The sequence below is a fragment of the Scyliorhinus canicula genome, chromosome 18 (genome assembly GCF_902713615.1).
Source record: "Scyliorhinus canicula chromosome 18, sScyCan1.1, whole genome shotgun sequence".
Lineage (NCBI taxonomy): Eukaryota > Metazoa > Chordata > Chondrichthyes > Carcharhiniformes > Scyliorhinidae > Scyliorhinus > Scyliorhinus canicula.
The window spans coordinates 105,303,428-105,329,170 of record NC_052163.1 but is presented as its reverse complement, the minus strand read 5'-3'; the positions used below and the strand labels follow the sequence as shown (position 1 = coordinate 105,329,170).

The 25,743-nt window shown below is 45.0% G+C and overlaps 1 protein-coding gene across 1 annotated transcript; it reads right to left on the bottom strand.

The window, feature by feature from the left end:
• Window positions 1–586: 586 nt before the first annotated feature.
• On the bottom strand, window positions 587–22,042 carry mknk2b (MAPK interacting serine/threonine kinase 2b). The gene is made up of 14 exons (XM_038776757.1): window positions 21,870–22,042; window positions 21,354–21,524; window positions 20,767–20,854; window positions 20,537–20,638; window positions 19,717–19,814; window positions 16,068–16,147; window positions 15,587–15,660; window positions 14,796–14,900; window positions 14,043–14,098; window positions 13,093–13,188; window positions 3,086–3,280; window positions 1,712–1,876; window positions 1,541–1,584; window positions 587–1,023 (listed from the first exon to the last, which is right to left on the bottom strand). The coding sequence occupies exons 2-14, from the start codon at window positions 21,402–21,404 to the stop codon at window positions 774–776; spliced, it is 1,404 nt and encodes a 467-aa protein (XP_038632685.1). The 5' UTR covers window positions 21,405–21,524; window positions 21,870–22,042; the 3' UTR covers window positions 587–773.
• Between the last annotated feature and the right edge of the window lie 3,701 nt (window positions 22,043–25,743).

Genomic DNA, 25,743 nt, shown 5'->3' with positions numbered 1-25,743 from the left:
GAACATGGCAGAAATTAAGGAAACATTTTTTTTCTAGGACATGCTGGTCAGAGTGGGGTGAGATTTAAAAAAAAAAGTCACATTGATAGAGGAAAATAGCTGTACAACTGGAGTTTCTTTTTTTAAAAACTGAATATACAAAAATCTCTCTTGCTCTCAGTCCTCTCAAAAATCTGGTATGCAAAAAATAACCCTGGTTTTTTTTAATATACTGGAGACAAGTGTGCATGTATCCGAAAACACAAAAATGAGTTGCTGCCTTTTTAGTGGGGTGTTTTGCCACTAGCTTCGGAAAGCCCTCTGATGCCAATAACAATCCCCACGCAAGCTTGCCAAATGCACTCGGACCACTGAACAGGAAGAACATTTTTGGGGGGGGGGGGGGGCAAAAAAAAAAAAAAATTAGAGGTTTCTATTGCGTGTAGATGCCGCACCTTAGAACCAGTGGCCCAAACTGAAACCAGTATAAAAAGCAGCTAAAAACTAAACTATAGTTGTCATGAAGGTGATCACAGTACAAAATAAGTTTTAAAACCTGCTCTTAAAAACATTCCTTTGGTAAAGAGACTAAAAGTCGTTGTTTAAATTTTTTGCCCTTTTCTCAGTTAACAGACTCTTAATCTCTCAGATTTGCATACTTATCCCATGCAGGTTTCAAATGCTGTAAACAGTTCTTTCTTATGTGAAGCAGTATTGTAACATCGCCAGACTTGGAAGCCAGCCAACAGAAGGTTCTGGGTTTAGTTGCTATGTGCTCGAGGGAAGAAATGATGTCATGCACAATTGTCAACCAGGACTAAGGGTGGCAACAACTGCTGATTGGCTGCTTTGATTGCACTCGTCTTCTGCCTCCGTTTGGCCAATTTAGATTCTGAGGGTGGAGACAGTCGCATGGAACATGAGGTAGCTTTGATGAGGATTGGCTGATTCTCCTCGTCCTGATTTTCTTCATGCTGAGTCAGCTGCCTGTTTACTGCGATTGCTTCAGCTGCAAAGAATGTGAGATCTTTGGCACTGCTGTTCCTGAGGGACATAACAGAACAAAGAGTCAACACAGTTTTAACCAAACACAACACAATAACAGGCTCCAAATCCCGAACGCCTCAGTTTTCACTGCTAGCTAATCCATTCGCAACCCTTTGTTTTCAGTGGCTTTAGTTTCACAAGCCACAGCCCCTTCACTGAACAACCAACAAGATACATTCTGATTGATTCAAAACTGTAACCCCGAGCTTTTCAATCATTCAGCAAAATGGTTTCATTACATTTTTAAATATAAATTTGAGCAATATTGACCCAGATTGTTGGCGTTTATTAGCAAATGGAAAAAATGTAATACTTAGGGTAGAGAAATGACTCCCAAACTGCACAGGCAACAGTGTAGCTGGGTTTTGCCTTGTTGATACCAGGTTTGAACCCGCCCCTTTGCAGCTTTATTGATGTCAGTAATCATTAAACTCTCCCTCAAAAGTCCCATTTTGAAACACCTTGCTGCATTTAAATAGTACACTGGAGCTCAGGCCAAAATATGTAGACGTACCGCTGGAGAAGGCGTGGTGTTGGAAGGGTATTCTCTGGTGCATGCTAAAAGTTAAAAAAAGGAACAATCAATCAACGCACAAACAGCATTGCAGGAAGGCAGTTGCAAAATTCAGCATTTAAAATCCACCCATTTGGATTGTTACAAATCTTGACTTGTAATGAAACATACCCCTTGCACCCATGGGTGCCCCAGCACTTGTGCGGCACTCAGCCTCTTCTTGGCATCTCTGACTAAGAGTTTTGTGATGAGGTCCTTGGCGCCAAAAGAGATGTGAGCCCAGTCTTTGTCAGGGAACTCGTACTTCCCTTCTTGAATGCTCTGAAATAGGTTATTCTGGAAATAGAAGGTGTCAAAACTTGTTTTAATAATACAGGAGGTTGTTTAATTACGTGATCATTACAGTTTCTACATAGAATCCCAATAGCAAACAAGTCATCCGGCCCACATTGGTGTTTATTTTCTACACGACCAGCAATCTCACGTGGTGGCAGTTTGCGAAGTTCTGCCTTCAGATTGGAAAAAATGTAAAATTCCCTAGCTGGGAATTTCCAGAACAATCCTCAGAGCCAGCTTAGTTCGGTTAGTAACACCTGCATCTCTAAGATTTGGGAGTTCAAGATAACTGCACATAGAGAAGGCACTATTCTTGACTAGAATGGAGATGAAGTCGGGTCTGGAGTCTGCACCGCTGCAAGTGACAGAGATCCATTTTATCCAGAGACTTTGGGGAATTCTGTTTGCAGTAGTTCTGGAGTTTTTTTAAAAAATAGATTGCATTTTTTGATTTTCATTAAATGGTTCAAGTTCTGCTCCACGTCCCCACCCCTTTCCCACTTTATTGGCTGACAATGGCCCCAATAAACATTTAATTAGACACGGTAATTAATTTTCACTTGCTATTATTAACAGAGATCTCTGTCAGTTACTTGCCCTGAAGTGCATCAGGTGGTGGTTTCCAGAGCATCCCATTCAGCTTCACAGCATGTGCAACACCTGTCTGGGCAGGTCTCTACTAGGAATGTGGAACATCAGGTATAAACACAATAAGGGCGGTACGTGGCGCAGTGGTTAGCACTGACGCCTATGGCACTGAGGACCCAGGTTCGAATCCCGGCCCTGGGTCACTGCCCGTGTGGAGTTTGCACATTCTCCTCGTGTCTCCGTGGGTTTCATCCTCACAACCCAAAGATGTGCAGGTTAAGTGGAATGATCATGATCAATGCGAATAGGGCAGGGAAGTCGGCCTTGGTGGTGTGCTCTTTTAGAGGGTCAGTGGCACCCTTCTGCAGTGCAGGGATTCTATGGCATTGGGGAGAACTTCAGATCTGCATTGTGATCATCCAATTCTGGGTGGCACATTGGCATTTAGTCTTCATCACCCAATGATTCCCAGTGCAAGAATTGCACATAGTCACGGATTAATTATTCTGTGAAGTACATTGTCCCAGTATAGTTTAGCTTTCAAAACATTAAAACTGAGCCGATAATGAAACATCTGGAAAAAAACCCATTTAAATTGGCAAAAGAAAGTATGTCACTCACCTGACAGGAAGGACAGGCCTCCCCTCGGTCCCAACCACAGTCAGTACCACAGTTTCCTACAAATGGCGGATATCCGCTAAGCATGATGTATAATATAACACCCAAACTCCAGAGGTCACAACGTTTATCATATATCGTAGCCTCTTCATTGAATGCCTCCACAACTTCAGGTGCCATGTACTCTGCAGACCCACACTAAACACAAAAAAAAAAATTCACAGCATTAGTTAAAATTTTTGTCCCTTATGCCGAAATGCCATCTTACTTTATTTTAAAATATTTCATATTTCACATTTAAATAAAATTTATTTTTGGTGAGAAACAGTATTAAGGATACTTTTTTCAGGACAGAGTATTGTTGTCAACTCTTTTGCCCGTTTGCATAGCCCCACCGTACCTCATTATTCAGCATGCAACACAAGCCGGCTCTTGAGAGAGAGAGAGAGAGAGAAAGTAAATTCTAAATTACAGTCCCACTTGATCCCCAGAAAACCTGCTCATGCCATTATTTTTTTTGTTCCTGTTTCCAACTGCATCATACCCCAAGCTGAAGCAAAAATGCATCCAGGCCTCTACCTACACCACTAAATACATGAGCAATTTGGGAGGGGCTGTACCTACAGATTTTCCTCAAGGGCACGTACTCCCTTCTCTCTATGCATATCCACAAATGCAATATTAATGGAGGTGGTGACAGAAGAGTGGTGTCACTGGTCTAGTAACCCAGATACCCTGCGTAATGCTCTGGGGATCTGGGTTAGATTCCCACAACAGCAGATGGTATAATTTTAATTCAATAAAAATCTGGAATTAAAAATCTAACGAGGACCATGAAACCATTTTCAATTGAAAATCCATCTGGTTCATCATGTCCTTTAGGGAACAAAATCTGCCATCCTCATCTGATCTGGTCTACATGAGACTTATGAACGGTGATTATGTAAACACATTATAAAAGGGTGGGATTTTCCAGCCCTTCCCACTAGCAGGAGCTTCCAGTCCTGCCAAAATTCACCCCTGCAGCCACCGACTCCCCGGCAGCAGGGCAGACGAGCTATACAAAACCAAGAGTTCAGCAGGACTGGAAGATCGCGCTGGAAGCCAATGGAGAGCTGCCATTGGCCCAGCGACACCTGCCGCAGGGAAGGGGCTGGAAAATTCAGGGTTATAGGGAGTTTTTCCACCCTCAACCCCTTTAAAGATTTTGCATTTGGAGATAAGTGTGCATAATGAAAAATGGTTCTAATGTTTGCAAGAAGATTTTTTTTCATAGCAAACTCACAAGATTAGCAGGAAAGAGGAGGCATGTTTAGTAGTTTAAATGGAACTGGCAGTTACATTTCCTGCTTCAAAACAACTTCTTCCGTGTGAAGTGCAATTTCCTATACACACGGCTCGCTATCCTTTCAGGAAGCTACCAGACACACATTCAATTAACCAGCTGCCCAACAATTCAGCCAACTGGATAACCTTTGAAAGGAACAAGCTGCAAAACCAGCAGGGGCTGGTTTAGCTCACCAGGCTAAACCGCTGGCTTTTAAAGCAGACCAAGCAGGCCAGCAGCACGGTTCGATTCCCGTACCAGCCTCCCCGGACAGGCGCCGGAATGTGGCGACTAGGGGCTTTTCACAGTAACTTCATTGAAGCCTACTCATGACAATAAGCGATTTTCATTTCATTTTCAAAACCAAGCCCATTATTTTATAAGCCAGAGTCAAATGCTTCATCTTGCTAAATTAAAAATGGATGTAAAGTTAGTGACTCTTTCACATCCCACATATGCACCTTTAAGTAAAGTTTTTTAAAAATCAAAAATAAACAAACAAAAGAAATTATATAGAATATCAGCCAAAATCTATACAGAATTCGGTCCAAATAGAGACAGTATACAAAATGCCTATCCAACATGGTCACAAAAATATCACATGACCCCAGCGCTCCAAATTAGATTTCATAATCTACAAGCTGTAAACAAATTCACAGAAACAAGTGAAAGAAAAGTGTTTATTGGAGACTTTTGCTCAGGCAATTATGCTGAAAGTACTCAGTGAGCGATGTATACATCAATAAACACAAGATTTTACAGATCAATGACTAAGATGATGCAACTCAGGCTTGCTATCTGCAACTCGCTCAGTAGCTGTGACGGGACTTTCCGAGCCTTGTAACCAGTCACACCATGACACCCGATACAGGCCACGTCTACCTTTCAATTTACTTGGAACCAATTCACCCTTAAAATAAACCAATGAAGCATCTATGGGAATTTTCGAATCCAGTGGCACCATAAAGTGAGCTGCTTTATTCTGGAGTATTGTTGTGGCTGGACCCAAGACAGTACGGTGGTAAACATTTGATTTCTCAGCACGATCTTTGCTCAGCTTCCAATCCCCCACTAGAGAGGAACCTGAAGGAGCCATCAGTTCTTACACCACCTCACCCTCCGCACTACTGCAAACACCCTATTTATATCAGTGCACGTGATCAAAGGTGTACTTTCACTCTATTCGATGTACAAGTGCCTCTGAAGTGCCATACCACTTAAATGGACTGCTCAACGGCAACTTGAATTTATTTAATATTTAGTAAAGTGCATCTCAGCAAGGATTGTAGGACTTTGGAGTCAAAAGACGGAAATGTTAGTGAGATGGAGGGCTTCTAAGTGACGGTCGAAGGAGAGGAAGTGCAGGGGGGGGGTGGGGAGTTAATCTCAATCAGGGCCCACAGGGAGGATGGAGGGGGAGAGATTGGTGGTGGTGATACTGAGGGTGGATAGGAGATATGCGGAATCCCCCGAGGAGGGATTGCTGAAGGAGCGCCAGAGCCTCCAAATAGTTTGACTTGCTAACCACGGGAAGGCCGAGAGGTTTCCAAAAGTGGAGGAAGGGCAGTTAGAGGGATTGGGGGCCCCGATTGAGATGGAGGAGCTAGTTAAGGGGTTGGGGAGTCTGCAGGCAGGGAAGGCCCCGGGCTGGACAGGTTCCCGTTGAGTTCTATAGGAAGTTCTTGGAGCTGTTGGGCCCGCTGTTGCAGAGAACCTTTAACGAGGCTAGGAAAAGGGAATCCTCCCCGACGATATCGCAGGCTTTGATCTCGCTTATCCCCAAGCGTGATAAGGACCCGTTGCAATGCGGCTCCAAATGGCCGATTTCTCAATGTGGATGCCAAGCTGTTGGCCAAGATCTTGGCCACTAGGATTGAGGACTGTGTCCCGGGAGTGATTCATGAGGATCAGCCGGGGTTTGTGAAGGGCAGGCAGCTGAATACAAATGCGTGGAGGCTTCTGAATGTGATCATGATGCCCCTGGGGGGGAAAGACACGCAGAAGTTGGTAGCGGCAATGGACACGGAGAAGGCCTTTGATCGGGTGGAGTGGGATTACCTGTGGGAGGTGTTAGGCAGATTTAGGGTCGGGGAGGAATTCATAGGGTGGGTCAAATTGTTGGACCAGGCCCCGGTAGAGAGTGTTTCGACGAACCGGCTGCGGTCAGAGTATTTTAGGTTATATCATGGAACGAGGCAGGGGTGCCCTTTGTCCCCCCCTGCTGTTTGCCCTGGCGATTGAGCCGCTGGCCATGGCGTTGAGGGAGTCCAGAAACTGGAGGGGTTGGTCAGGAGCAACATGTCTCACTATATGCTGATGACCTGCTTCTGTACATTGCGGATCCGGTGGAGGGGATGGGGGAGGTCATGCAGATTCTTAGGGAGTTTGGAGACTTCTCGGGATACAAGCTAAATGTGGGGAAAAGCGAGCTCAATTTAGCACGGCTGGTGGATCAGGACTTTAGGAGGTGGGACATGTTGCCACTCTCCCTGGTGGGCAGGGTGCAGTCCGTAAAGATGACGGTCCCCCCAGGTTCCTGTTAGTCTTCCAGTGCCTGCCCATTCTCATCCCCAAGTCCTTCTTTAAGTGGGTAAACAGGAGTATTACGGGATGTGTGTGGGCAAATAAGACCCGCGGGTTAAGAGACTGTTTTTGGAGTGGCGTCCTGCATAAATACTAGCTTGGGGGCATGGTGATGGCACAGTTGCCGCTTCCACCACGCAGTATACCACAGCCCGGTGGTGGTCTCGACAGAGGATTTGGGGGGGCAGTGGAGACGGCATGGGGGTAGGTAGGGACCCTGATACGGAACAACCACAGGTTTGTTCCAGGTAGGATAGATGGTGGGTTCCTAAGCTGGCATAGGGCAGGAATCAAAAGGATGGGGGAAACTTGTTTATCGATGGGACCTTTGCCAGTCTGAGGGCGCTGGGGAGAAATTTGGGTAACCCCCGGGGAATACCTTTAGGTACATGCAGGTTCGGGCGTTCGTGAAAAAGCAGGTGGGGGAATTCCCGCTGCTGCCTGCCCGGAGGGTACAGGACAGGGTGATCTCGGGCGTGTGGGTAGGGGATGGCAAGATATCGGAAATATACCAGAGCTGCAGGAGGCGGAGGAGGCCTCGGTGGAAGAGCTGAAGGGCAAGTGGGAGGAGGAGCTGGATGAGGGCCTGTGGGCTGACGCCCTGGGCAGGGTCAATTCCTCCTCATCTTGCACCAGGCTTAGCCTGATTCAGTTTAAAGTAGTGCACGGGCACATATGACAGGGCTGAGAATGAGTAAGTTTTTTGGGGTAGAGGACAGGTGTGAGGGGTGTTCAGGGAGCCCAGCAAACCATGCCCACATGTTCTGGACATGCCCGGCACTTACAGGATTTTGGAAAGGCTTTGCAAAGGCCATGTCCAAGGTCTTGGACACTCGGGTAAAACCAAGCTGGGAGATAGCGATATTTGGTGTAAATCGGAAGATCCGGGAGTGCAGGAGTCGAAAGAGGCCGGAGTTCTGACCTTTGCCTCCTTGGTAGCCCGGAGAAGGCTCTTGTTAATGTGGGAGGGATGCGAATCCCCCAATCGTGGAGGCTTGGGTCAGTGACATGGCAGGGTTTCCTCAGGTTGGGAAGATAAAGTTTGCCTGCGAGGGTCGTTGCAGGGGTTCCCCAGGCGGTGGCACCATTCCTTGACTTTTTCACAAGGAACGTTAGGTTGATGTCAGCAGCAACCCGGGGTGGGGGCTGATTTCAATGTTAGTTGTAAGGGTAGATGCCCCCCTTTGCTTGGTTTTGTTTGTTAATTTTTAGTTGGTTAGAGGGTTAAGTTGTTTTTGTTGGCATATTGCTTTGTTTCTTTCTTCACATTATTTTCTCTTTTGTAGCGTTTTGTAAAAATTAGTGAAACATCTGGAATAAAAACATTTTTTTTATAAAAAGGACATAGAACTAGAACAGTACAGCACAGAACGCCCTCAATGTTGTGCCGAGCCATGATCGCCCTACTCAAACCCACGTATCCACCCTATACCCGTAACCCAACAACCCCCCCCTTAACCTTACTTATTAGGACACTACGGGGCAATTTAGCATGGCCAATCCACCTAACCCGCACATCTTTGGACTGTGGGAGGAAACCAGAGCACCCGGAGGAAACCCACAACACACAGGGGGAGGACGTGCAGACTCCACACAGACAGTGACCCAGCCGGGAATCGAACCTGGGACCCTGGAGCGGTGAAGCATTTATGCTAACCACCATGCTACCCTAGGTTTGTGTGAAGGAGAGTGCAAACTCTGGGTTTAAACAGCGTTTGGCAAAGAAGAGGACCCCTCGCTGGCAGATGGTTGAAGGGAGGAGAAAAGAAAATACATGTAAAGGCTTTTAAGGAGGATGGTAATTTAAAATTGGAGCCACTTGAATGGAAGAGCAGAAATAATTTTGAAAGAGAGAGAGAGAGAGAGAGAGAGAGAGAGAGAGGAGAGAGGGGAGAGAGAGAAGAGAGAGAGAGCTATCATCTTGACTGAAGGCTAACTCACATTCAGTCAGTATCACAAAAAGTGAAAATCATATTCAGACATACCAAGTCATTAAACTACTCCAAAACTACACTAATGTTTGTGCTTTGCTGATTCAAAGCAGAAAGGGAATGAAAGAGTTAACAGAAGAAAAGTAAGTCCACATCCTATTATGGCACTTCAGCTACAAGAGAAAAGTTGCAGGCGCAGGCGCTTCAGCACTCCCCCCCCCCCCCCCCCCCCCCACACTCATCCACTCCTCCTCCCTCCAGCTTGCCAGATCCATTTAGCACAGAGAGCTGAAGTGCCCTTTGGCCTTTCTCTGAAACGCCCGTGTTTCCACCAATTGCATCAGATCTGCTGAGCTGGGTGGAACTTTCTTTCCTAATAACAAAGTGGCACATGACCAAATGTAACCACAACCCAGACTAAACCTAAAGCTCTACACAGTTTACATCGATTTTGAGAGAGATCCATTGGCTATTACGTCAAAGCTACCTGGTCAAACAAGATCCTCACATCATTCATTCTCATTTTTCTTCCCGCGTAAGCCCTTGTAAATATTTGGAGAAAAGTTAAAGTCCAGCAATTATTTAACAACAAGCACCTACAAGTTTGTGATCCACACAAGGCCAGATACTTATAGCTGCATTATGTTGCATGAAATTATGGGCACAATTCAGCAGACTTCAAACCAAGCCTGCTGTCGGGCACGTTTCTCAGCAGCTGCCGTGCAGAGATACCGCTCCAACGGTGCTGTTTTTTTGGCCTTGGGAGTTTCTTCCCACCGAGGACACACTTAGTGATTTCTAAGCCAAAGGCTGCTCGCAGATCAGGTAACCATTTTGATCGGCAGCCATGATCTTTCTCTCCACCCAACTCTTTTTTTTATTGATTTACCCTCAAACTTTGGGAATCGGCACCCACCCCATGGCTGACTCCTGCCCAGTGCAGGCGAGAGCCAGATCGTGCCTCGGGTGAAATGAGATCGGCCCAGGGCAGAGCCCGAGTTTGGGCTCTCACACAACAATTCCAACGGGCCACTGAATCACACCCTATTATTATTTTATTGTCAGATGTGGATTCAATTTCTGGGAGGCGCAGAAAATCTCGTGAGACGCACATGGGAGTATACAACAGCCAAATTTTTTTAAAGCCTTCAAAGAAATCAAAAAGCCAACGGTTTAAAAATTGGATTGACATTGGTACTCCTCGTTTATGCCGGTAGCAGTGGCAAAGGGTCAAACATGACAGGGCGCAGCATGGTGGCGCAGTGTGTTTAGACCTTCTGCCTCATGGTGCCGAGGTCCCAGGTTCAATCCCAGCTCTGGGTTACTGTCTGTGTAGAGTTTGCACATTCTCAGTGTTGCACCCCCACAACCCAAAGATGTCCACGGTAGGGGGATTGAACACACTAAATTGCCCCTTAATTGGAAAAAAATGAATTGGGTAAATTTATCCAAAAAAAACATGACAGGCGACTACAAAATAGAATTCAGGCCAATTTTCTTAAAGCAAAATAATTCTTTTTTAGCTTGCTTATGTAATGAAATTTTAACTGGACTAAACCAAGTTTGTAATTGCATGTCTGCTTTTATACATATGCAGGTGGCTGAAAAAAAAGGGGGAAAAGCAGCGATCTGGAGCATGCAGCTAATTAAGTCTGCTGCTTGTGTGGGAAGGTCAACTCCAGTATGGGATGGGTCAAATGGTTGGTTTCCATGTTGTAATTCTATGCTTGTGGTTTCAAAACAACAGCTTTTGTTCGCAGTAATTACTTCAATAAGAGGCCAAGATCAGGCGCAAAGTTGTTCGATCAACACCCAAATGTTTGCAAAGCTCATCTACTCTGGGGCTACCCTCCGAGAAACTGATATCGTAACAAAACACGCCATAACATGGAAGACAAACTGCTATGCCAGATCACAGCAGCAAGAGGGAACACGGAGTGCAAAAATGCACGCTGACATAAAACATTCATTTGAGTCCCTAACCATGACAGTAAGAATATTGATGTTTTGCAAGTTCACCAACAGTAGGAGTACCATACACCCCACCCAAATTTTCTCATAAGCAATTAGCCTATTGTCAAGATCAGAGGTCCCCATTTATTGATTGATATTTATTGTCACATGTACCAAAGTACAGTGAAAAGTATATTTCTGCAGCCAATGAAACCCAGAGGCAATAAGGGAAAAATATAGTCCTCAGGTAGGCTTCACGAAATTAACCAAAAATACAATGTTAAATTGCAGTTGGCTATGGGATGTACGAGTAATGAATGCTGGGAATGTGCATACAATTTCCATCATTTTTACTGATATCTAGTAATGGTAATTACGATTTGCACCTACTGTGTAGTTTGCCTATGCGTGTTAAATGCACACTGCGTTTCAGAACCTCGTTTACCAAGATACAAGCAGTTAGCCTGAAACTAATCATTTAAGCTCAAAACAATTGTAAATATGCAAGCACTTGCTACCAATGGGTTGCTACTCTTATTGTATTTCAAACACTAATCTGGAGGTGTACCCCATCCGCCTCAGCTGTATTGGTGGACCGAAACAACATTCAACCCATGATCCCCAGAGAAGTATTGGGAGTCTTTCTAGGAAGACATTTGTTGGCTAGAACATGTCGACCTTGAGCTTGAACTGTGTCAAAATAGAACCTTATAGCAACATGCGCACCATGGAAAGTTCACGAGGTCAGTGAAATTAAAAGACTAGGCCTAAACTGGCAAAGTGGTAGCTCCAAAATAAAAGTTTACAAGAACATATGCAGAAACCTCCGATATTTCAATTAATGTTTTGTTAATGCAATCGAATGGTAAATCCGAATTCAAAGTTTCCAATGATTCCAAATCAAAGGCAACTAAACCCTGGGCAGTTTCACGGAGAGGTCACAGCAGATCAGGTCACCACTTGCATTCCAGGTAGCACTACTTGCAGAAATAGCGTGAAGTAAAGGCACTTTGCAACAAGCTTTGGAGTTAGACTGGGTATACCCTTTGCTTTACAGTACATAATCTTTATGATTGTCACAAGTAGGCTTACATCAACAGTGCAACAAAGTTACTGATATCCCCCAGTCGCCACACTCCCGGCGCCTGTTCGAGTACACTCTAGAGGGAGAATTCAGAATGTCCAATTCGGAACTTGTGGGAGGAAACCAGAGCACCTGGAGGCAACCCATGCAGACATGGGGGAGAACATGCAGACTCCACATAGACAGTGACCCAAGCCAGGAATCGAACCAGGGACCCTGGTGCTGTGAAACAACAGTGATAACTCCTGTGCTTCATCTTCCTTGGTTAAGAAAACCAAACCCATGCTCCAAATCATGAACTCTATGTGAAAAGAAAAAATTCAGCAATGGTTTGTTTAACTCTTTCCCACCCTCCCCGGCCCCCCCACCATAAAATAAATAAAAATCACAAACTACGTCAGAGTTTGCAAAGCCATTGCAAAGCCCTGAATGGTACTTGCAGTAATTGAGGACTTAAAAGCTCTGATCATTATCAGAAGTAATTTGAGGATTGGACTCCCAGCAAATTCACTACTTTTGTGCTCCATCTCTTTCCCCTTTGTTGGGAAAGTTGTGTTATTTCTTTTTTTTTTTAAATTTAGATTACCCAATTATTTTTTCCAATTAAGGGGCAATTTAGCGTGGCCAATCCACCTACTCTGCACATTTTTGGGTTGTGGGGGCGAAACCCACACAGACACGGGGAGAATGTGCAAACTCCACACGGACAGTGACCCAGAGCCGGGATCGAACCTGGGACCTCAGTGCCGTGAGGCGGTTGTGCTAACCACTAGGCCACCGTGCTGCCAAAGTTGTGTTATTTCTTAGGTGGAACATTACACAAAGGTGATAAGATACGAAAGCTTAGGGAAAAAGAACAAAATGAGCAAGTGAGTTCCAGGGCAGAATCACACAAGTGAGCTCCAAGGGAACCTTAAGACTCACCAATGTAAAGGAGAGCATGAGCTATTAAGGGTCATAGTGATAGTTTGAGGTGGTGATCTACCAGGAAGTGAATGCCCAACACACAATCAAGTTATTTGCAGTCTGGCAGAATTTCAGATTTTCGATAGCTACAGAGTTTACAGCAATGAGACAATTACAGGCTCCGAATGGAATTCATCCAACATTTCTAATTAAACTTGCTTCTTACCGGTGTCAGAAGTTCTGGGGTTGAAATGGGGGAGCAGTCACCATTCAATTTTATCCCACTTCCCAAGTCAAAGTCACAGATCTTGACTGGGGAGAGCTAAAAGAATAAAAACAGATACACTAACTGGTAAATGATTCACCAAACATGAACATACAATTCAGCACAATATTCTGATTAAAACAGTTGCTCCTCGTTCAATTCAGCACAATATTCTGATTAAAACAGTTGCTCCTCGTTCAATTCAGCACAATATTCTGATTAAAACAGTTGCTCTTTGTTCAAGTCAGCACAATATTCTGATTAAAACAGTTGCTCCTCATTCATCTTTCAATACCTTTTTCCATGTGAAGCTGTGTTCATATGATCAGCTTGCTAATGTGGCCCCAATTAATTATTTTAAATACTCTAGGCCGAGCGCAACCAATCTGTGGGCAAATGGATTGATTCAACAGCGAACCAGAGAAATCAGGATTGCTCCCCAGTTCAAGTGTTGCATTGACCAATAGTTTTACCATTGGCACCCGTCTCTGGTACAGGAGGAGGAGGGGGGAGGGGGGAGGGGGGAGGGGGGAGGAAGAACCAGGGTCCCCATTCCCCACCACTATCTAGGGACTCCCTCTAGAATGAAGAGTGGCCAGTTGAATAAGATACCAAAAAGGCAGCCAGCTTCCCAAAAACCCTCACCTTAAAAAAAAACTGGGATGCAGTGCCCGAGGAGAAGAGGATGCAAGATTGTCAATAGGAAACTGTTTTGGTAGCTGGTGGTAATTTCTTTATGTTCTTGTTTCCTATGTAGTCAGGCTCTCAAAAAAATTGCCAGACTAACCAATACATTTCTAGAAAAAAAAAATCAGAGGTACTGATATGACCTCATTTTGAGCGCAGTTTTTTTTCTTAAAGACAAAAAAAAGTATTATTTCCAGTTCACAAACACTCAAAGCAGTGCCTACCTGTTCTGGGTTCTCGCACAGGATGTTCTCTGGTTTCAGATCTCTGTGGGCCATGCCTGACAAACACAAATTTTCAATTGTGAAATTAAATCAATTATTCAGGTGCATTTTCAATTCAGCACTATAAATTCAGAAATGGTTATGGTGTGAAACATGGGAGCACTATTTCTGAATCAAGTAAATGCCCTCTCAGCAGATTTCTAGTTTACTTCCACCTACCCTTTTAACAGCACTTTCAAACGACTGAATATATGACAAAAGTCCCAGGTTCAATGCCCAGTTTGCCCCTAGTTGACAAAGTTTAGCTGGCATGACCACTGGCTTTAGAATTACAGTACTAGACAAAAGGTGCAAGTAGAAGGCAGAGAGAAATTCCCTGCTCCTGATCACTATTCAGCTGCTCCCGGCTGAAATTCATGTAGATATTGGATGGGATGGATAGAGTTTGACAGAGTAATACAGCCAACACTCACTGTTTAGTTTTACATGTGTGGGATAAGTACCTGCATAATGTGAACAACGGTTTGAAAGTGCATACCAACAAGAGCCCTACTTAAGTAGAGTGGAAGCACATCTTCATTTGGCTTTAATGCCTGAACGAGAAAGGTATAGATAAAACGAACCCAAATATCAGAAAACATTTTAATACTCAAAACTCTAAAAAGGCTAGTGTCTAGTACACCATTTTGGCCTGCACTAATTGTGCCTGTGAGAATAAATAACAACCTCAAGAATGGACGGTCAGTTTGTTACCTTTGTTATGAAGAAAATCCAGCGCACTCGCTATCTCATGGACAACAACACTGGCTTCCCGTTCATTGAAGTGCTTTCGTCTGTGGATGTGCGTTAATACAGAGCCTGGAAAGATAAAGTCCAGTCAGGAGGTCCCACTTATCAGACAGTGACGCTCATGTGAAATGGCAAAGCAAAATCAATATCCAAAAAATGCAGACATTAATACCGACACCTTTCAAAAATGTGATATTGGCAAATGGGCAGTTCACCGACAATCTGTATCCACCATGTGCTGTTAACTACAAGGATATATTCCAATTGAAGTTCATAACTTGCAAAGAGGCACAGCCCCCTCCAAAAATGCATGCAGTTGGATTTCCTTCAAATGGATATTTTCTGCAAAAAAACATGCTTTTAAACTAAACTATTTGCTAATTTGATCAAAATCAAACCCACTAGAGTGTAAAACAGGGACTTTAAGCTTATCAGATTTTTTTTTTTTTTTTTAAACCTTAACCACTACATTAATTGATTTTCTAGCACATTTATTTCCTGGTTGCTGAAGAAACAAAAATATTTCTGATAATGGTGGTAGTGTTTTCCCTTGTACAGCTGAAGTTGCCATTCATAAGTTGGGACAGGACTCCTTGGAGAGTCTTTGTATTTGCATGAATGTAAAAATGTCAAAAAATCAAGGATAAAATATTTTAAGACGTTGAAAGGTTCATGCAACACACCAAGGGATGTCTTAACGTTCACAGTCATGTATGCTTACTGTCTACAAATATCCAATTAGTTAAGACTCATACCTCCTTTCATTTTTTCAAAAACCAAGTAGAACTTGTCCTCATCTTCAAAGAATTCAATCAGTTCAAGAATGTTCCTAAGATAGATGATATGAATGGTTAGTTCTACAAATTGAGACAAAGAGCCAAGATCATCTACAGTATCTAATGTTCCAGATACAATTCAGACCCCCCCCCCCCCCCCCCCCCCACATCACTTTGCAATTAATTTTGATACAATGCAAAGTTGCTGGCTCTTCTAAAATAAAAATGCAGGGAATGCGTTTCAACAGCAAGATCAAAGTCCAGTGGAACAGAAATAATTGTACTGCTGATGCAGTATTTAAGCTTTGTTGAAACTAAGCCATTTTCTAGTCTTACACATCAGGATTATCTATTTACAGCAATCACCTGATGGACTAAAAACTATCCTGTCAGCAGATACAGAGGGCTCGCATATTAAATATCTCATGCTTCTCAGGATTAACAGACAACCATGTTGTACCTGTGTCCCTGACATTGATAGAGCATCTCCACCTCACGAAACACACGGCTGCGACTGTGGCCTGGTCTCTTCTCAATAATCTGCAACGAGCAAATAAACCAGCTCTTCAGTACCCACAGGTGCCAAGTCCTTTTGCAGCTTTGTGATGTTACGGCTGGATGCCCCATTTTTAAAAACTTTTAGCGTCCAAGCTTTATTTTAAGCATTTGCTTGACTGGAGTAGTAATTTGAATGAACAAACATTTCTACTTTATACAAAGATTTTTCCAACCCCACCGGCTAATTAAACTGGCCGGACAATAGTCATGAGCAAAATCCATGAAACCTGATGCAATTGCCTATTACAGCTGCATAGTTTAACATACCATTTTTCTTACTTCCTCAATCATTGTGTGGGGATATTTACAAATACAAATAAAGCTATAAATCACACAATGCCAAGAGGTTGCAAACACTGCACTCAGTTCGCAAGACACCCTTTCCTTACAGTAAGAGTCTTTGAGATTACAGTATGTTCTCAGTAGGCAAGTTTGACTACTTCTGGCTGAGCAAGGGATCACCTCAAGAAAACACTGTTGCTAATATTAAGCCCCGCCCAGGGTGAAATGTTTTTGTACATTTTGTACCATGAGTCAAAAGGTGGAAACTACTGCAGCTTCACCTTTCCCTCAAAGCATAAAAAGGATTTTAAAAAAGTATTCAGACCAAAATAAAGAAAACAACCCTATCTGGCAAGATTGTGGATTTGGGAAGAGGAGAAAAAGAAACTTTACCCAAATCACACATCAAAATTAAGTGCAGCCAGTTTTCTTGAACACAATTCTTGCTGCTTTGTTTTTGTGAAATCCCTCCTCAACGCAAGCCATTTGGCGAAATTTCCACACTAGGAATGCAATTCAGACAAAAGCTCTTTACAGATCACTGCAAGCTCAAATTAAAAACAGCTGCTCGAGAGGAAAGTTTGCAAACACCCAGGGCAGTGCTGCAGTGTCCCATCCCCCATTCCTTCCCCTCCTCCACCGTTGGTGCTTTGTTTAGCTCTGAACACAATGTCCCCACTGCCAGCTGCACACAAACCAAAGTCTCTAGACTGTCCCACCCTCTGTAATAAAGGCAGCTCAGATTACTAACAAAACAGAAAAGCACCACCCCCCCCCCCCCCCCCACCAAATCTGGATGCTTCAACACACAATGACCAATTCCTTACAGTGGGTGGGTGACAGCAGGTGCCAAGACTCCTAACTCCCCAGGACATGAGCATCACACAGTAAGCTCACCCAAGTCTGGCTGCCTTGTAACAACACCGCCATTCCAAGGAAAAGCCCTGTGGTCAGCAGCTTTGCTGTTCCATTTTTCTATTGGGACTGCTGACGGATGCCCCATGAGCGGAGAGCGAAAGGCCTCATCTCCCCACACGGTGCAACAGAGAAAGCAGCTCAAATCTCCAACCTCTGCAACTCCAGTAAATGCTTATTTACATAGAATTTACAGTGCAGGAGGCCATTCGGCCCATCGAGTCTGCACCAGCTCTTGGAAAGAGCACCCTACCCCCTACCCAAGGTCAACACCTCCACCCTATCCCCATAACTCAGTAACCACACCCAACACCAAGGGCAATTTTGGACACGAAGGGCAATTTATCATGGCCAATCCACCTAACCCGCACATCTTTGGACTGTGGGTGGAAACCGGAGCACCTGGAGGAAACCCACGACACACGGGGAGGATGTGCAGACTCCTCACAGACAGTGACCCAAGCCGGAATCGAACCTGGGACCCTGGAGCTGTGAAGCGATTGTGCTAGCCACAATGCTACCGTGCTGCTTATGTCGAAATGTCTGGAAACACTATCGTGTTGGCCAAATTCCAAATCACAGAACCTCCAATTTAGTTGTGTAAATGACTTTTCTTTCCACATTACCCAAACCACAGGAGCAGAAGAAACTGCCAAAACCCATGGGCAACATTGTTACCCCAAAGCATTTCAACAGTTTCTATTGGAAGCCCGAATCGTTATGGAGGAGGCCATTTGGTCCATCGTGTCTGGACTGGCTCTCCAGACGATCAACTAACCTTGTACCATTGCCCCACCTTCTCCCTATAACCCTGTGCATTCTTGCTGTTTGGTTATCAGCTTAATTCACTTTTGAATGCTTCAATTGAAACAGCTTCAATTGAAACAGCCTCCGACAACCTTGGGCAGTGCATTCCAAACACGAATTACTCAAATGGAGGCGGAAAAAAGTTTCTCCTCTTTATATTGCTGTTTCTTATCCATTACCTGGAGTTAAGGTGTAAAGGAAAGTGGGGGGGGGGGGGGGGGATTAAATATTTGCACTTCCAAATAAGCAGCACACAAAAGCCCTCACTTTCTTTCATTCCAGCATCACTTTACAAATGAACTTCAGCAAAATCACGGAAATGCCATTTTGCAGATCAACTCCAGAATTGGCAAATTCTGACAATCTTAGCATGGTTTACATTGGACCCAGAAACGATCAGACTAACTAAAAGCACATTTTAGGGTGCAGAGCAAGTTTCTCCAAACTGGCAACCCATATACAGAAAGGAAGATAGATAACAAAGCAGGATTCTAATTGGAGTCACCACATTGTCCAATTATCATTCTAACCACAAACAGATGCAAGTCAGAAATATAGCAACTAGACCACAAAACAAAAAGACCACATGGGGTGATATGACTAGTCCCTCTTCCCCAGATATTTCTCATACCCCTCCACCCAATTATTCACCAACTTGAATACACTGATACAAATCAAGCCACACCTCAATCAGGCCAACCATCCATTTCACTTGGCAGTATATTACACACATTCATGCCATTTATTCCCACCTTCTAGTATTGAGGTGGTGCCCCTATACGAGAATCCCATGACAATGTTAAAGCATATTAGATAATTCTGCAAGATCTTTACGATCACCTGAGCCTTCTCTAGTGTCACCATTTACAAACTGTCAATTCAATGACATCCACTTGAACAGAGGTCTCATAATACATTAACTCCAGTTGGGTACAGATTCAAATACAAGATTATATAAAATTCTAATGGGGTTAGGCAGGGTAGATTCAGAAAGAATGTTCCCGATGGTGGGAGTGTCCAGAACTAGGGCTCATAATTTGAGAATTAAGGGTAAATCTTTTAGGACAGAGGCGAGGAGAAATTTCTTCACCCAGGAGTGGTGAATCTGTGGAATTCACTTCCACAGAAAGTAGCTGAGGCCAAAATGTTGTGTGATTTCAAGAAGAAATTAGAGATAGCTCTTGGGGCTAGGAATCAGGATATTGAATTTGATCAGCTGTGATCATAATTAATGGCAGAGCAGGAGCAGGCTCAAAGGGTCTACACCTGATTCTATTTTCTATATATGTTGCCAAGTATTATCCATATTTTTTTTTTTTTTTTTTTAAAAAGGTATTTTCTGCATACCTCCAATCTAATCATGGACAGCAGTTAGCCATTCTCAGTCTAATTGTTAGGAATGGAGAAAAGCAACCAACATTTTCTAGCAGGACAGGAAAAATTCCAAAGCAGCATTGTCTAATGTAACCACCCCCATAAGCTCTTCTAAAATGCCCAATCATTTCTTGTAAGTTTTATGTCAAATTATTTAAGAGTGTTTCACTTACTTTCACAGCATATTCTTTGTTGGTGATTAGATTTCCACAGGTCTGCACCCTGGCAAATGATCCCTCTCCCAACATCTCTCCATTCAGTTTGTAAACATCTGCAAAAAAAAAAAGAGGTGGTTTGTAACACTGCCCCAAACAAGTTGGCAAAATCCTCAAGTCTAATACAATCCGTGAAAGCAATGCCACTCGCATTACAGAACAAAACATGGAATGATTATAACTTACTGAGCTCAACCACATGTCAAACACAAAAATCAACTACGCTCGGAAGATATCATACAGACTCAACGTGAACTGTGCTTCTTTCTCTCCACAGACCTGCTGAGATTTTCCAGCACTTTCTATTTTTATTTCAGATTTCCAGCAACTGCAGTATTTTTCTTTCATTGCATGTAAAAAGCCGACCCTACTGAAATTTAAACTGGCAACATCAGCATGCATATGTAAAGCACTGTAGTCTGGAGGACAACTACAGTACTACACATTTGGTTGTTCAAATGTACTTAATTTGCAGGGTGCAATTCTTTGCAACATAAGATTCACACCTCAAATCTCTATTTCAGCTATGTCTAATGAATCCTACTCATTTGCTTCCAGATTTGTAACAGCTGTAACTTTGACCGATTATCGTCATTTAAAACCACTTCCTACCCACATTTTCAGTAATGGGACATAAATGTGCATCTACTTTTAAATAAGCCAAGAAAAAAAAATCAAAAGTTTTGCTCTTGCACGCAGCACTGCAATTCTGTCTGCAGTTACGTAGCTCATCCGGAAACAGATCGCACGTCATTCAAGTCAACATCAATGGGTTTACCTTCAAATTTGCCACTGAAACTGTCTGTGGCCCGACATCTTTTCTTCTTCTTATTCCGTTTTTTGGCATCTGGGATGTCAATTGGCAGACTCGAGGGCATGTCTACAATAAATGAGGATATTTTCACTTCTAATGCCAAGCTTGCATGTTAAATGAAAAATTAAATATAAATATAACTTCAACTGTTAACATGCAACGCAATATTAAAAGGTAACACTGTGATAACCCACCAGGTCTAGTTGGGCAGTCAAAATTAAACACCTTCTCAATATGAGATGGTCCAGTGTCATCACAATAATCATCAAAAGGAGTCTGCCCCTATAAAATAAAAAGTATTTTAAAAAATCAGATAGCTAACAAATGAAGGTTGATTGATACAGAGCCCAAAAGGTCTATGACGAATTACTTATTGTAATATGTTCTACATGAAGCTTTTTACTTCTGCAGGACTCAGTTATCGAGACCCCCTACTTGATTCTTTCACCAGCCTATTCACAAAATGGAGCCGTTTCCAAGCCAAAAATACTTCTAATTCACCCAGTGAAATAGTGCTTCAGAAAATTAACATGCCCATTAATGACTGCAGTGGCTGGGAAGGTAAAACGCTCCCTTATTAGTTTCAATGGTCAGTTTCACGGCATTGCAGATCAGTTTACACTTTTAAAGTACTTCGATATTAAATCTTTGCCTGCATTTAAAACGCATGAGCAAAATACATGTTTTGCCTTTTCTTGTTGTCCCGCTTAAGCTTCTCAAGAGGTGGGGGGGGGGGGGGGGGGGCGAAAGAGAGCAGACTGCGGCAAATAAGTGGCTTTACCTTGAATGAGCGGTGGAAACCTTTCAACTCTGCAACCTTGTTCTGAACCATTTTCCTTCACAGTGCTAGTAACAATTTTTTTTTTGTTGAAAAAAGATCCACAAAACAAGCCTCAGATATGAAGAGATTCCTTTAAAGATTGCAGCCCGCTATTGTCTCAGTGTATATGGCCTGGAATTGCAAGAGAATGAAAATTGTTACACACTGGAGCCATTGAATCGATGCACATCCAACCCCGACCCATCGGTTTACATTTAGGAATAGATTTTCCCTGTCCCTCACTAACACCAATGCTCAGAGTTCTTCACACCTACTCCACGACAAGTAACAACTTGCAAAAGAGCACCTTCCACACCCAACATGTCTTAAACGCTGCGAGAAAAAAAAACAACTCAAAAGCAGACACCAGCAGCTCAAATACATTTAAGCCAGTCTTTCGAGGCATGCCCTGCGATTCTCTATTTTGCTGTTTATTGCATATCCCTGCATGTATACAAGGCATACACAATGACTTACCCGCACAACACTCCTTCACTAGCCAGCCAGCAGCCTAGTGCTAATCTACAAAAAGCAGCTTTGCCTCTTGTAGCTTTATAACCTCCCACTCTGCTACCACGCAGCCTCAATGTCGATCCGCCTACGTGCAAAAACGATCAAACGTGCACAGCCAAACAACAAGAAAGCTGAGAACAGTCTGTTCGACTGGTTTCCTCACAACCCACCCCCTGTCCGCCAGAGCCACTCCTACCCACCTCCCTTGCATTTCATTTTTTTTAACTAGTCTCTGACCTCACTGTCTCCCTCAACCCCACTCCCAGGTTGCATCAGCTGCTTTGGTCTTTTGGGAGATGTAGTTTCAAATAGACTTCCCTTTCCTTTCTGAGCTACTCTGCCTGAACCCGTTAGTCAAACGTGAACCAAATGGTTCTTTTAAAACGTGTGAAACGTTAGGGATTTCACTGACCTGAATGCGCCACCAGAACCGTCCCAAACCGTCCCGTGCTGAGGGCAGCACGGTATTTAACATTAACATAGAATTTACAGTGCAGAAGGAGGCCATTCGGCCCATCGAGTCTGCACCGGCTCTTGGAAAGAACACCCTACCCAAAGTTAACACCTCCACCCTATCCCCATAACCCAGTAACCCCACCCAATACTAAGGGCAATTTTGGACACTAAGGGCAATTTATCATGGCCAATCCACCTAACCTGCACATCTTTGGACTGTGGGAGGAAACCGGAGCACCTGGAGGAAACCCACGCACACACGGGGAGGATGTGCAGACTCCGCACAGACAGTGACCCAAGCCAGAATCGAACTTGGGACCCTGGAGCTGTGAAGCGATTGTGCTATCCACAATGCTACCCTGCTGCCCTAGTGGTTAGCACAATTGCTTCACAGCTCCAGGGTTCCAGGTTTGATTCCCCGCTGGGTCACTGTGCAGAGTCTGCACGTTCTCCCTGTGTGTGCATGGGTTTCCTCCGGGTGCTGTGGTTTCCTCTCGCAGTCCAAAGATGTGCAGGTTAGGTGGATTGGCCTTGCTAAATTGCCCTTAGTGTCCAAAATTGTCCTTAGTGTTGGGTGGGGTTACTGGGTTATGGGGATAGGGTGGAGGTGTGGGCTTGGGTAGGGGGCTCTTTCAAAGAGCCGATGCAGACTTGATGGGCCGCATGGCTTCCTTCTGCACTGTAAATTCTATGATTCAAATCTGGGATGAGGTTTGATGGTGAGGGTTTCTGGACAGCACAGATAGGTAGACATTGGGACCACTGGAGAAATGGGAGGGGGGAATGAGGTGATTATTTGAAAAGAAAACAGTCTGCAGGGTTGCAGGGAATAGTGCTGGGTGAAATGCTCATTCGAGAAGCTGGTGCAGACACGATGGGCCCAATGGCCTCATTCTGCATTGCAACAATCCTGTGGTCTCATTCTTGGACTGCACTCGCTCTGATATCTTTGGCACCGGACAATGTGATTGGAATCAGTGAAAGAGAAAATCAGCCATAATTTATACCTGTTCCAGTCACCACTGCCTATCTTCTCCAGCCTTGCTCACACAGGGTCAAGTTGCATTATGGCACTGGTGAGGACACATTTTGAGATGCTCCCCACCCCCAGCCGGTGACATAATCTGATTCACGCCCTCGTGAACCAGACCAGCACATTTAAATCAAATTTAAATATGCAGAATTGGCTTTAAGCTGAATTACCTGGCTCTTGTATATCTTCCACATGCCGGTTCAACATGACACTGGTGGGGAATCACTACTGCTCTCCAAAATGTAATGACCATGCTGGGGGAGGGGAGGGGCTCGGAGGCCATTGAACCCCCCTGGTGGTCAGGGACATGGCTGGAAATTGCCCTGGCACTGCCTCCGAGCACCCTGGCAGTGCAATCTGGCATTGCCAAGGGGGCGGACCTGAAGGGGGGAGTTCAGAAGGGGGCCCTGAAGTGGGGGGGGGGGGGCTTTGGTGGCCCCATAGTGGAGTGTCGCTCACTTGGGGCTGGGGGGCTGATGCCTGTGATTGGGGCGGTGGTGGGGGGTGGGGTTCTGTACGGTTGTTTTAAGATTGGGGAGCCCTTTAAAATGACGCACCAATCACTGAAGAGGCAGGCTTAATGGCATCTTTAGGTCCGCCACAGTTTCACTTATGGCGCAAATCACCTCAAACTCCAAAGAAATGTCTAATTGTGGGTGCATTGTGATATGGATCAAGCCGACCCACCCGTTTCTTATTGGAGACAACACTTAGGGTGCAATTCTCTGGCCTTCTTACACTCTCGCTTAAGCGAAACGAGGCCGGTGAATAGCAGGAGAGGCCAAAAACAACATCCACGCCAGGCGCCAAACAGTTTGCGATGCAACTGGCCCACTCCTGGAGGCAAAATGAGGATCTTGTCGCAGTGAGGTGGGAAACCAATTATCACCACTTAAACTCTATTTCCCTGGCCTAGTGGTTAGCACAACCGCCTCACGGCGCTGAGGTCCCAGGTTTGATCCCGGCTCTGGGTCACTGTCCGTGTGGAGTTTGCACGTTCTCCCCGTGTCTGCGTGGGTTTCGCCCCCACAACCCAAAAATGTGCAGAGTAGGTGGATTGGCCACGCTAAATTGCCCCTTAATTGGAAAAAATAATTGGCTAATCTAAATTTTAAAAAAAAGTAATGGGACCCACCCCATATCCAACAGCCTCCTGTCAATCATCGGCCTCCTCACCAAGAGGTCATGCTGGTGCCAATTAGTACTCCTTTTTAAAAACATCAGACTGGCGGCAGGACTTCTGTGGGGAGTCGAGTAGTTGAGTAGCCATCTTTCTCACAGGCAAAGCCCGGGGGCGCTGTGCATGCTGCCCCAGTGCTTGGCAGGGGATGGTGGACCCTCGGCGGGGGTAGGGAACTTTTCTTTAATAAATTTAAGAGTACCCAATTTTTTTTTTCCAATTGAGAGGCAATTTTGTGTGGCCAATCAACTTAACCTGCACATCTTTGGGTTGTGGGGGTGAAACCCACACAGACATGGGGAGAATGTGCAAACTCCACACGGACAGTGACCTGGGCCGGGATTCGAACCTGGGTCCTCAGCGCCGTAGGCTACAGGGCTAACCACCATGCCACGTGCCGCCCTTGGGGTGGGGAACTTTTAGCTGGCGATAGGCCACCATGGTAAGGTGGGGGGGTGGAGGCACTTCGTGGGGGGCAACTGGACACGGCACCACATGCCAACCCCTGAATCATGTGTACACCCGTTCCGGGCCAACCCTTGTTTCTGCCTGTCTGCCCCACCGACCACCCATAACCCCTGCCGACTGCTGAGGCCTCTGATCGTGCATCTGAAGGGAATTGGCAATGATGGTTAAGTGAGCACTGCATACATCCCAAGTGGATCCCCGTGGGTGGCCGGGCCATGTAACATGTGGGAGTCGTTGCCTAGCATCCCAATCAGACCGTGATGACTAGACACTGTGCCTGAACACTGCGGGAAGCAACACCACACACACAGCAGCCAACATCTGAACACCAAGGGGATGGAACACAGCTCTGGGGGACATGTCCACGGCCGGAGGGTGGGTGAGTGCCATGGGGAGGGGACCAGCACCCGGTCCAGTTGATGTTGTGAGCGGGTATCTGGGGTACAGGGTATGGTGACGGGAACCCGCTGTGGCCGGAGTGCGTGAGCAGGGCATTCCAGGTGGGGAGGTGGGGGGAGGGGGGGGGGGGGGGTGGGGGATCAGTGGGGGAATGGAGGGTCCCGGCGTGGGAGCGTGCAGCGTCTGCAGGTGCTTGAGGTGGCGTACCATGTGCCGGACTCCGCCCCATACCCTAAGGACCCGGCCGCCCATCAGGACAGGGAGGGACCCAGAGGGGGAGTCCCGCGACGGCCCAGGGTGCA